Source organism: Ammospiza caudacuta, chromosome 12, assembly GCF_027887145.1.
Source record: "Ammospiza caudacuta isolate bAmmCau1 chromosome 12, bAmmCau1.pri, whole genome shotgun sequence".
Lineage (NCBI taxonomy): Eukaryota > Metazoa > Chordata > Aves > Passeriformes > Passerellidae > Ammospiza > Ammospiza caudacuta.
Window position 1 is genome coordinate 17,749,343 of NC_080604.1, and position 13,386 is coordinate 17,762,728.

The window sequence follows — 13,386 nt, forward strand, 5'->3', positions numbered from 1 at the left end:
CCGGATCCACGTCGCACCCGGGCCCGGCGCAGCCGCGTCCGGCCCGGCACGTCCGGGAGGCGGGGCCGGGGCACCGCGCCCGCCCTCACAGCGCCTCCGGAGCTTCGGCTCAGCGGCTGAAGGGACCTAAACACCGTCCGGCTCCAGTCCCTGCCGTGGGCACACACACCTTCCGCTCCAAGCCCCAACTGACCCGGCCTGGAGCACTTCCAGGGGTGGGGCAGCCGCAGCTCCTCTGGGCAACCTGTGCCAGCCCCTCTCAACCCTCACAGGAAAGAATTTCTTCCGAGTATCTAGCCCAAATTTCCCCTTTTCCAATTTGTACCCATTAATCTTTGTCCTATCCCCCCATTTCCCCTCGTTCAATTTGTACCCACTACTCCTTGTCCTATTCCCCTACTTCCCCTCATTCAATTTGTACCCATTAATCCTCGTCCTTTTAAACTATGGAGTTCACTGTTAAAAAAGTGTGAACTTCAAACACAGCTAACACATCAGACTAGAATTCACTGGCACTCCTTAAGTCTCTAACTAAAGCAGCCAAATGATGCCCCAGAATTTTTAATGGAGGTTATAAATGCTCTTGAATGTCCACAGAAACGCCACAGACACGGGTGTCTTTCTGATTTTTTTATTAATAAATACCTTAACAGCACCAATGATATTTGAACATAATTTTGCAATGCTGTGCATGGTGGCTGCTTGGGGACAGTGAAGAGACACACCTGTATTTTCATGTACAGTTGATAATTTTCTCCTTTTGTGTTTCTTGTAAACAAAGCCATCTCTTCCATATTTAACACCTTCCATAACATTGATCAAATCAATACCAAATAAGAGGGAAATCCTCATTTTAATCTACTGCTTCCTTTGGTTTAAGGTGACTCAGTAAGTCTCAGGAGTGCTAAACTTATAACCAGATTGTTGTGGTTCCTTTTAAAAACATCTTCTCTTTGCATATATGTGTGCACACATGTTGAAAACAAGACTTTTGGCCACCTTAAAGTTCCATGTGTTTGGAAGTACATTAGCATGAACATTTTGACAACAAAATCTGGGAGAAGTGTATTTCTATACATCAGAGGTCTGTACATGAATAAGCATTTATACAAATATAATCCACCAAATATTGGCTTCTACATACAATTCTGAAATATGGTGATTCATTTAGATTTCCTAACCTTCAACCATGCTGGCACTAACAGGAACATTTCAGGCTGCCTTAACACCCACAGAGTATGTTTATTTTATAAGGTGGGGACAGACTTCTCTTGCTGTATTTGCACTTTACTTATGAATAAATTAAGTGGTAAAGTGAAGTTTGAACAACATAGTCTGTGGTGTAGTAACATCAGCAACTGCAAGTTCCTGGCCATCCACAAGCCCCAGTTCTGAAACAGAAAGAAAAGCTTAATTAATTTAATCAAATCCACGTGCTTTGCCTTTTCAAGAAGCCCAAAAAAATTAGAATTGCTATCCTCACAAACTGTAAATGTGATTAAATAAAGCTGCAAACAGCTCACTGGCTAAATTAATATTAATCTAATTTAAGCAGGAAACAGACCTTGAGAAATATATATAAAACTCTACTGGAAAGCGTGTAATTTACAGAAGTAAATTCTGTGCATCTGCCTGCACTTCACCTTTAAACAATAAATATACCTGAGAAATGTGAAACTAAAATTCAATGTGTATTGAAAGTAAAAAGACAATGAAGCAAATTCTACTGCATAATGCAAAACAAACCTAAATATCCACACAGAGGGGTGAAACTGACCCTCTAACTTGAAAACTTCTCTAACTTTCTCAACCTCTCCCAACTTTCTCTAACTTGAAAATCAACACCTGACAGCTCCATAATACCTTTTAGTGTCTTGGAAAGATTTGGCCTTGTTCGTTCTTCAATTGAAGCTACTGTCTGCAAACAAAATTAAAAAAAGCCAAATTTTTTTTTCAAATTCAGTAAATTTAAGTAAATTCAGACTATTGAAGTAAATTATGTATGTTCAGATTACCTGTAAATAAAGCGTTTTATTTCCCCCATACATAGTTGCTGTGATTGCAGGAGATTTCATCTGCCTATATATAAAACATTTAAAAACAAACAAACAGAACAAAACAAAACCAAGGAATCAGGTTAAAAAACACATTTTAAAATTACCTTTTATAAGCAATAAATCATCAAATTATCAAATTACTCAGAATGGTTGCAACTTACAATGAAGCATTATTTGTTAAGTAATCCAGGATCTCCTGCAATTTGGCTGATGGGGAAATCTCTATGTTTTGGGGAAGCTGGCTGCAGGCTGGACAGTTCTCCTACCACAAAACAGCACAAGAACACACATCATGTTAAAGATGATTTTAGAAAAGCTGCTAGTAAGGTCTATAAAGTGTTTATGTTGTGTTTTTCTGAAATTTTACCTCTAGAAATATTAATGGTTGTAAATATTAATGACAAAACCCATTTCCTTCTGAAGTCTGTCACTGATTGGCTCCCAACAGCACCTAAGTATTTATGAATGACAAATTTAATCTGACATTAAATCCAATATTACAAACTTTCAGATCAATTTTTGCCATAACCTCTTTTTTAGATCATCTGCCCATGAGTCATCTTAGGTTTGAAAATCTCATTTTGTAGCTCTACTTTGCAGAAATAGCAGACCAGTAACACTGTAGTTTCCATTGTTAAAACTTCAGAAATATTATTATTCAGTGCTAGGGGCCAGCTGATTCAATACTGAGGTTCAGAAATACACACAAAGTGCATAAAAACAAATCAAGGAAAAATTCCTTCAAGCCTTTAATGGCACTAACCTTTCTTTCAGCTTCAAAACTGTATGTATATAATCCATCCACATCATTGAACACCAAGTAGTTGTTAAGAGGAACATATGCACTGTAATGACAAATATGTCAGTGTGGATTCATGGCATTCTGCTGGAAATCATGTCTGTAATTAATTAATTAATTAATAAGAAATTAAATACCTTGTGGCTATCTTAAAAACCTCCGTGGCGCAAACAGCTGCAATGAGAAAAAAGAATTTCTTCACCTAGCTCTACCAGACATGCAGACACCACACAGCTGGACAAAAAGTGACAGAAACAATCAAGTATAACAATCTATAAAAATAAACTGAATGCAGCTGGTAGTTCTGTGCATTAACACCATAGATTTGGCACTAATCTGAGATATGTCAAGCCTATGTACTGTGTTTTTCAATTTTTTTCCCCAGCTTTTGCTCTCTCCCAGAGTGATAACATTTATTCAGTCACAGTTTCTCTATGGAAAACAGAAATATGGCTGTAAGAATAAAAACAGACACATTTAAAATTTACTATTATCCTCTCCAGATTCTCAATTCCAAATTTTTGTCCCACAAAATTCTCAAGTCAGTAAAGTAGAAGTGAAATGAGTTCTTACAGCATACCTGCAATTACTGCATTTGTAGAAGCTACTGCTGGAATAATTCGTTTAATCACCCCTGTAAAAACAAAACATACAGCTCTGGGTTTTCTAAGAAACTCTATTGAGAGACTAATTTAAACAGAATAATTTCAAAGGGTGATTCCAAAAGTACTTTCAAGTGTCCAGGAATTTCTGTAACAAACATGTATAATGGGATGCTGCTGCAGTACTTGGGCAATTTTTATATTAGCAATGGATCAAGCACATTGAAAAAAGCAGGTATCAAACAAAGAGAACTACTGAACAAACTCTGAAAGCAAGTGTTCTCTATTTAGCAGGGAAAATTAAAACTGTTCTTTTCCTGTTAAACTGGGAAATGCACAAAGGAAAGATAGTGGAGATTTTTATTTGGTTAGTGTTTGAAATGCTGATGAAATGAGTGTCAGCATACTGCACTTGCCTGTGAACAGAGGCAGGGACAGCAGAGAGGAACAGATGCCATAGACTTAACCAGCCTGAACTGGCACAAAATGTTGCTAAAAAAGACAATCAAGTCCCTTTGTTTTTACTCTTTGAACCAGCAAGAGTGGTCACCATGTAATGTAAACTGTGGAGCTGCTTCAAGTTAAAAATAAAATAGCAAAAAGAATGTTCAGCTTTATCCCAGATAGGTTCCTCTGATTCATCATGAATGCCTGAACATCTGATTTGTCATAAAAATATTTGTGCTGGCACAGGAAACAAGCTGCTTGTTTCTGTTTTAAGGGTGAGGAGAATTATCCCTGCACAGCTGCAAGCTTAGTCATAACAAATACAATGAATGCCAATCCAGCCCAGGTGCAAATGCCACAACTTGGTGAAATGCCATCCCCTTACCTTGGGTGAGTCTGTAGGTAACACCTTTAATGTTAAATTGTGATGCTCTTTCTAAAGACTTCTGGTAAATCCACTGTATATGTTCAGGGTCATCTCCATCCAATGCAACACCTTCTACAGTAAAGAATTTAGAGAGAAATTGCAATTATAAAAGTTCTGAAACACAGCATTTTTTGGTCTAAAAAAATCCTTGTTTAAATTTATAATGAATACCCCATGAAGCTATTGAAACTTGACATTTTAAATAACCAAAGTATTATTTGTACAAACATCTTTAATTTTAACACAAACTATAATCACTGCACAATTTACAGAGCTGTTACAGGTTACATTTCAATTCAGGAAAGACACTGTGCAGTGTGAGAAACAAGAGCAAATATGGAACTGGAGAATGAATTCAAGAAGAGAAAATCCATCTCCAGCTCAGAGGAGGCTTAGATTCAATATGACAATGAACCACACAAGGTTAAGAGTCAGGACTGTTTCATTAAAAGCATACACCCAACTCAAGTTAATTAAAAGGAGAAATGTTAATTTAGCACCATTACAATACATTAATTACCTCCAAAAGGCTGTTCCTTTGGCCACTGCAATATCCTGACATACTCAATGCAATGCTCTGGCAGTCTGGGCATGGATGCTATGGTGCACATGGGAAAATTGACCTGGGTGGGCAGGGGAGGAAAACCAGAAGAAACCAAGATAAATTAGGAGTAGTACTAAGAAAAGAAGCCAGCAAGGCAGAGGAATATGAAGAGATGGCAATTTCACTGGGGGAGTTACCTGTGGTGGGTAAAGTGCAAGTGTGCATTCAACACACGCTGTCATCCCAGGAATGATCACACGGACATTGCCCTTGAAACCTTCTGTCCCCCCATCTATCAGGGGGATGATGGAACTTGGATCCAGGACACCATCTTCATAATGCAAAAATGACATCTAACAAATAAAAGGGGTGGGGGGTTGGTTTTTGTTTGGTTTGGGTTTTTAAACAAGTTGCAGGAAGAAAAAAAAATCCTGTAGTTTTATTCTTAAAGGTACACCCAACTATTGAATGCTTAATGTGCAGTTTATTTTAAGGGTATATAAAACACTACTTATTTGTCAGTGCACAAGACTTTATCAACCACCTTCACCCTCTACCTCCTCCCCTTACTCCCCTGATAAATGCTATTATTTGCTATAGATGTTCTTATAGTTCATCAGAACAAATGGCTGAAGGTTTGGTTGAAGGTTTGATTCGTGACTTGTTGTTTTGCTTTTGTCTTTTTTTTTAATACAGGTAGATACTCCAGATCACTGTTTTACAAACAAATTCACAATTATAAAATTACCAATTTTCTGGTCACTGTATTCTGTAACAGTGCAGCTCCAAATAATGGCATTTACAAGTTGCAGCATAATAAATACTGTTTGGGTAGTGAAGAAAAAATTCACAGTGGGAGCATCCAGAGCAGCTCTAGAGCTTTCTGTCTTGATCTTCAAAGCTGACTGCAGAAGGCCACAAGCAATGTAACCTAATTATGACTTTTTCCCTGCAAGGCACTGCACAGATGTTGGCTAACACTCTCAAGAAAAGGGCAGGTAAGAGAGCCTGCATTTCATCCTGCTCACAGAAAGAAAACAGGTATACAGAAAACTATGAGTTTCAACAGCCCTCATTCATTTTCATGACACATTCTACAAAAGTATGTTTAATTTTAGTCATCTAAACTCAATAATCAGGCATTAAGAAGACTGCAAACTTTACCAGCATGCCATTTATCCATCTTCTTGCAATTATAGAGTCCAGCCCACAAACAATAATATGAAACTCTGGGGAGAAAAAAACATTATTCAAAATCTACACTAATGCAGGCTTCCTAAGACAAGCAAAGTATTCTGTCCATAAAAGGGACAGTGACAGTAGCTTAGCTATCTCCCCCACACTGCCTGTATCACAGGTGTATTCAAATTTTTTCAATATGTTACTTCTACTTCCAACATACTGTGGAAGACTAAAATAATTAGCAGCAAAGTACCAGGAAAAGCAGTGACCAGCAACATCTGCAAGGGCCCCCAAAGCACCTGTGGGTGTTTGTCAGGAAAACAAATGCCACTTACGTCGATAGAAGCTTTCATCCATGTCTTGAATCTTTTTAAAATACCTGAATGCAAGCCCAGTAAAGGAATATATTCATAGTTAAGTTTATTTTTTCTATTTGCCAATCTAAAGCCAAAATATTATCTAATTTATCACTGTAATTCTACACAACACCTTCTAAAAGCTATGTGATGAGATTAAATTCCCACAGCTGAAGCTGTAACATCTCACAAAATTAACAAAGGGCACAATGGAGTAGTCCTAAACAGCAAAGTTCAGCAGGTGAAATATTTAGGAAGCTCAAAATATGTGCTCTCACAAAGACCTTTATCAGTAAGTGCTGCTCTGTGTTTATAAACTATTGCCTCCTACCAGTGCTTACTCATAACTCTCTGGTGAATAATTCCAGTATCTCAGTGAAAATTACAATATTGCACTTGAATAAAAAGACTCAGTGGAAAAATACAAAATAATTTCTGAGCCTTTCCCATGCAGATTCCCTGTATGTTAAACAGCACGGAGAAAGAATTCTCAACTCACCAGCTGAATGAATGTGTCCTTTATTGTATGAGAAACAGGATGGCAGCAAAATACTTCAGATACTCTTACCTCCCACAGAGTTTTCTAGGGTACAGAAGCCTTCAGGCTTCTCTGTGAAAGGATACGGAACCACAGCACAGTTGGGAATGCGGCTGTTCAGGAATTCTGCTGCCACTTCTGCTTTCGGCCGCCCCACATCCTTCGCTCTGGGAAAACCCAAGCAATCCAAAAGCTTGATTTTAGCACATTTTGTCTCTCCAATCTATATACATTGCAATACCAAATTGAGTGGCTAATTGATACTTCAGGACAATGTATTTAATTGGATAATATTAAGGCATTCAACCCTAACCATTCCATGATCCCTGTAAAGCATCAGATGTGAGAGTCATAGAATTAACTATGGTTATCAGCACCAAAAAAATCCAGTGATTGTTCACTGTACTTGGATGAAAAAGGCACCAGAAAAATCTGAGATCTCAATCTGTGTGCATTTATTCCTTGTCACCTTTTCCAATAGTCATTAGCTGTACTGGAATGGCAAGGAACACAGATTGATTTTCTTCATGCCACAGAGCCCAAAACAACTAAAAATTGCATATGATTTCTTAATTCTGAGTACTACTGTGGCATGAAGGTCCAGTAATCTTTAATGACCTCTTGTCCAACCTAAATAATGAATACATTAACATGTTTTATTTAGGTACATTTTAAAAAACCCAGAAGTTAAACTGTGAAAATGTAAAATATCACTCACCGAAACAAAAACTGTCGATTAAGGTTAGAAACATCTATAGTATCCATGTCAATAACATGGATCTGTCTGAAGCCAGACAGTGCCTGGGAAAAGAGAAGGTCAGCTTCATTTAACAGGAAATGAAATGCTCACAAAGCTCCAGAATTCACTCCACATGCCAAAACAGCAACCTTTGGAGGAACAATTGTGTTTGCTCCTCATTGCCTGTGCAGACAGGTACAGGGTCATTCTTTGTTCAAAGGGGTTTGTGGGGCTGCTAATGCTGGTATCAGACAGATGGAATTAATAACAGTCCAAAGTCAAAGACAGTGCTCTCCTGAAGGCAAAATTGCTTTGGACTACCTAATGCTAACACAGAGAAGCCAACAGTAGGCTGATCTATAAGGGGAAACTGCAGTATTCCTTCATGGCTGGAGTAAATCAAGAGAGTCCATTGGGGGAAAAAGCACAGAATTTAATCAAATACCATAAGCACTTCCATGCTTGGCAGTAATAGGAAAAACAAAGTTTCATTCCTTTAGAAGGCTTTTTAAAAATTCCTGTTGGGGTTTGGGACATTAACCATGTTCACATAAATGGCATAAATGAGTCTGGCATATTGACCCAGACATCACAGTTCTAAACAATGCAGCATTCCTTGTGGCACTCAGTGCTGAAGAAGATGGCAAACACAAAAATCACCTCCCTATCTAAGAACACACTGAACCTCTGACAGAAGCTCTGCCTCATTCCATTTGTATTCAGGAGATCACTACATCTGGGAAATAACTTTACAGTAAAATTGCCTTAAAACTGTATTGTGGATCTGATCTGGTAAAGCAGCAACATCAGTCACACACAAAGACACAACGTGCACTGCAGTTAAAGGGAAATCTAAGCTGTAAAACACGAGGTTTGGAGAAAAGAAATGAGCTGTGATGTTCTGAAGTGACTCTAAAAAATTTGAATCATATACAAAATATGACTTACATTTTCCTTTAAGACTCTACCTTTTAAATGTAAAGACTTTGAAACTTTTCCCTTTACATTTTCTGAACAAACAAAGCTATCTCATGTAACAGAAATCCTTGTTCTTAAATAGAAACATGGGGAAGTAGAGTAATAGTCCAAACTACCAAACTCAAATGGGTTCATAACACTGATACACTGAGATAAATATGAGTGCTTGTAAGGATAAAAATCACAGTAACAGGGTAATTAAATTTTTGCATTTCAAACAACACTTTGTAGCATTATAAGTATGATTTGTCTTCATTTAGTTGACTTCACTTCCCTAGATCTGGTAATTAGGGAAAATCACCAATATCAGCTGGATATAAGGCTGCACATGAACTTCTGGCTACTCTTCATACAAAGCAGCCTGTTGTACCTCAAGACAAGCTTTGAGACAGCTGAATAAATAACATGCAACATATGAAAATACCACCTTTCCAGTGCATTCTTTATCTCTATTGTCTGTATCAACATGTATTTTACACATGTTGATTAAAATTCAAAATTCTAGTAGCTATATACAACCAGAACTGCAAAATTAGCTAATTAAAAAGACAGTTTTGTCAAAGAAAAAAAGAAACAGAGAAAATTCGAAGAAGAAAAGGGTTAAAACACAATAATTACCAGGTTTTTCAGGAGTTCACATCCTAACCCTCCTGCTCCAATAACTAGCACTTTACATGTGCTCAACAAAAAGTCAAGGGCCTGCAGAAGACATAAAACAAAAAATTAATACAATTTATGCTTTACTTCATAACCCTTACAAACCCTTCATAACCCTTACAAACATGTTACTATAAATGTTCAGTGCCTAGTGAGTTACAGATAAAGCAGCTTTGATTTGCAGGAGTAATTACACATTGGACTTTAATCAGTTGTCGAGTTCATGCAGTATCCCCACTTAGAGAGAACCAAGAACTTTGCTGATATCAGTATATTACTTTTATATTTCTTTTGACCATGAAAAAAGCAAGGTCCACTCTTATTATTATTTAGTTTAAGGTGATAATGCTTTCCTTCCTCAGATATTTCACATATATATTATATAAAATAAATCTAAACAGACAACATTGCTGGACAGAAAGAATCGAAAATGTTAAATATATAACTGCTTTCTGTGAACTGCTCTACTTCACCCCAGTCTCCAACTAGCAAATAATGGAACAATACATTAAAAAGGGAACAGGAAATACTTTCAACCAAAAGCTCTGAAACAAAATGTACAACAAAAGAAGAATAAGTATTTAAAAGTCTACCCTACTACACACCTTATCCAGTTCTCAAAGTATTCATATTAATTCTAATTTCCTTTTTAAGTACATTAGATTCCTCACTGTATCAAATTACTTAAAAATGGAGATTCAAATGCTGCTATTTTTCATGTGAAACTCAAAAACAGCATAATTCATACATTGCTATATATTTATATATGATAACAGCAAGCTTGAAGTTGACAGTGTACAACTTAAAAATACAAACTTATAAAAAGCATACAACATTATCTCCTAGGACCACAGTGTTCAATTGATTAAAACACAAGCTTTTCATGCAGCTTCAGTACCCACACACTGCTGGTGGTCAGTTAATGAACCTGTTCACATTAATTTGCAACACACTCTACAGATACTTGATTGAAATGAAGTCTTTCTCACTTGAGTGCCTGGCTCGAAATCGGGATGTGTGAATGGTCCAGATCGCTCGAGGAACTTCTTTACATGGTTCCAGCGACCTTCCCAGTCTGCAGAGTCCCCACACCCACCATCAACAGCCATTCTGCACAGAACACAGTAAATTCAGCTGCAACATCACACAGCAAAAGCCACACCTCCAACTTGCTATGCAAACAACACCTCAATTATTGATCATTTGTACAGATGCATCTGCACAGTCTTTATGCCTGTAAGAGCATTTGCATGAGTGGGTTTTATTTGGGGAACTAGAAAGCAATAATATAAATATGCACAGAGGGGAAAAACAAGCCAGGCATTTCAATAAACCCACTGATTTAACTGTTACTAGTAAAAGTTGACCTGCAGTTTAAAAAGGGCCCAGTCTTATTGCTTTGAATTCCCTCCAATTTGAAGAGGACACACATAAAGAGCTTGTTCCTTTCAATTTCGAGGGTGATTGTTTTTTCATCAGTTAAGTCTTGTATTTTTGTAATTTTTTTTACAGACTTATCAGTCTGTAACTGCAGTTGTGAGGCTCTGAATAAATTACAGTAACGTGCCCCAACATCATCCTCTGAATCTTCAGGGTAGTTTATTTAGACAAATATTTTTTTAAAGACATGAATCTTGAATGTTCTTCACCCTCAGGTGGTACCATGGCATTAGAACTGCCCCATTTTTCAGGTATCCTCAAGCCTGTCTGCAGTAACAATCTCACTTGAAAAAAAAAAGGAATGTTTGCAGTTATCTTCCTTTAAATTTTCAAGGCAGAATTTTACATCAAATACTCCAATACCCTTTTCTCCTTTTGCAGGTCACTTTTAATAGCACAGAAGTATAGATTTAAATTTTTAAGAGACTTACAGGAATAGTTCATAATCAGCTCTCAAGTATTGTTCTACTATAAGATCAACACCTACTTCCCTATCAAATAAATAGGGAAGTGAAACTCAATAAATAGGATTATGTTCTATGTTAATATAAAATTAAGCTTGTTATAAAAGAGCCAATCCTGAGTAGCAAAGGATGTGTCACCACTGATAAAGTGTTTTCTCCTATCTTTCTCCACCAGCTGTCTCCTATGAAGCACTATGAAAAGCACTTGTCTAATAACTCTTGGGTAATGTTTAGAATTTATTATAACTTTTTCATAACTCATCTCAAAATCAAAGGTAAATGTGGTGAAAACATCTGGAGTGAGTTCCTTTATCTTCACAGAATTCAGAACTCAGACAACACAGCATGCCAAAGTAAGTGAACTTAGAGGCAATGGATTTTGCAAAAGATTTTCAGGAACAGGGAAAAACTTCCTTAAACTGCAGCAATTAATAAATTATAATTCACCTGTGATGTCTCTGCCCATGGCAGTGGGTTGGAACAAAATCATCTTTAAGGTCCCTTCCAACCCAAACCATTCCAGGATTCTATGATAATTTGATTGCAGACTGAACTTTCCTCATTAACAGTTGAGGAAAGTTACTCACTACACCAGCAGTTAAATAAAACCTACAAAAATTACTTGAATTCATAAGGGTCTTTTGATCTCAGATGCACTTTCGTATCTCCTCTAGTTTTCACAATAATGTGAAAATATACGTATTTCACATAATGGGAAATGGTGTAAATAAACAAAACACCCCCTCTGCAGAACTCCTCATCTGCTATACAACAGATTGCATTGAGCACTTAAAATGGGTCAACAGACATCACAAAAACTGCTTCTATTGATATTATAGTTTTTTTGCATTTCTGGAAATGAGTGTAGAAGATGTGTTTGGTGACATTAAGAACAATTTTTTAAATTCTTTTATATAGTCCCTATAAACAGCTACTAAACAGCAGCAATCCTTTTCTGTTTAGATGTGTATTTCTGTTTAGATGTATACTTTCTTTCCTAATTGATAAAAATGCTAAGATCTAGTTTCACTCTCACAATTAGACTACAGTTGGTTTTTTAGAGGGTTGGACAATGTGGAGATCTGAAAAACATCTGTAACTCAACCTGATATTTTATGTTTTATTTCACAGACAATTTTCTCAAGTGTTTACTTGTTGTGCTGTTACAGCACGACCAGGTATAAGAGCTCAACAACATTCTTATTTATTTCATTGAGTTATTTTAATTTTAAATTTTGTTTGAAACATCAGAGCACCACAGTCCTTTTATCGCTTTAAGCTCAGACTTTTTTCCCTGCCACCCTCCCATCTCCAAAGCTCCATGCTTTTGGGGACTCGGCATGCAGCCCTCCCACCCCACATGCCCGGGATGCTGTGGCCCCATCCCCACACACATGCACTGCCAGAGCCCAGGCAGGCCTGCCTGCTGACCCAGGGTACACAATGGAATGGAATAGTAAGGGATGGAAGCAGATGATGTTCAAGATTTCTCAATTTTCACAGCCTTTAAGGCAGGTGCGTAGATTTTTTTTAAGAGTTTTAATGCGCAGAGACAACTGTTCTGCAGTCTGGATTTTTAATTTTCAGCCAAAAGCTTAAGTCACCTGCTTCTAGCCTAGAGGCCCTCCCAGGTCCCTGACCGGCCAGGCAGCTTTTCCCCTCTCCTCACCAAGCTCTTCAGCACACCATGCCAAGCTGCGAGCCCGCCACTCCCGCCCCGCTCCTCTCCCCGGGGGCTTCCTCTCCCCCAGCCCGGGCTGCTCAAGGGCCCTGCCCCACCTACGGCAGCTCTCCCGGGGCTCCCTCCTCCCCCGCGGGCCCCGCAGCCTCCTCCCAGCCCTCAGCTCCTGCGGGGCTGCGGCTCGCCCTCACCTACCCCCGCCCCAGCAAGCGCTGCCCCTGCCCCGCTCGCCCGCAGCCCCGCACTAACCCATCCGCCAGCAGCTCCTCTAGCCTCCTTCTTTTCTTCTCCCTAAAAGAGAGAGAATAAAAGAAGGGTCAGTATCGCGCTACAGAGACCGGGGAGGAGGGAGAGGGGACCCCGGGCCCGGGGCAGGGCCGGCCGAGCACGCACATACAGGGCACTTACGGTTCCTCACCATCCGCCATAGTTCCCTCTGCTTCCCACAGTGCCCCGCGAGCGGCGGGGCGGGCCT

The 13,386-nt window shown here is 38.6% G+C and overlaps 1 protein-coding gene across 4 annotated transcripts; it reads right to left on the minus strand.

The window, feature by feature from the left end:
* Positions 1-624: 624 nt before the first annotated feature.
* On the minus strand, positions 625-13,367 carry UBA3 (ubiquitin like modifier activating enzyme 3). Of its 4 annotated transcripts, none has more exons than XM_058813212.1 (18): positions 13,320-13,367; positions 13,161-13,202; positions 10,316-10,436; positions 9,288-9,368; positions 7,671-7,753; positions 7,039-7,119; positions 6,394-6,437; positions 6,041-6,105; positions 5,074-5,229; positions 4,853-4,955; positions 4,291-4,404; positions 3,437-3,490; positions 2,994-3,030; positions 2,821-2,902; positions 2,219-2,319; positions 2,016-2,079; positions 1,864-1,918; positions 625-1,391 (listed from the first exon to the last, which is right to left on the minus strand). In XM_058813212.1, exons 1-18 carry the CDS (start codon positions 13,337-13,339, stop codon positions 1,303-1,305), a joined length of 1,392 nt encoding a protein of 463 aa, XP_058669195.1. In that variant the 5' UTR covers positions 13,340-13,367; the 3' UTR covers positions 625-1,302. The 4 variants fall into 4 exon arrangements, with proteins under 4 accessions (XP_058669195.1, XP_058669197.1, XP_058669198.1 ...); XM_058813214.1 differs by having other exon boundaries at positions 13,309-13,358; XM_058813215.1 differs by having other exon boundaries at positions 13,330-13,346.
* Positions 13,368-13,386: the final 19 nt, after the last annotated feature.

Coding starts and splice junctions, on each gene's coding strand:
- UBA3 (XM_058813212.1), bottom strand. CDS start 13,339: ATGGCGGATGGTGAGGAACC. Junction 5,230..6,040: donor GATGGATAAATGGCATGCTG/GTAAAGTTTGCA, acceptor TTTATTTGTTAG/ATGTCATTTTTGCATTATGA. Junction 3,031..3,436: donor TACAAATGCAGTAATTGCAG/GTATGCTGTAAG, acceptor TTCTCATTGCAG/CTGTTTGCGCCACGGAGGTT.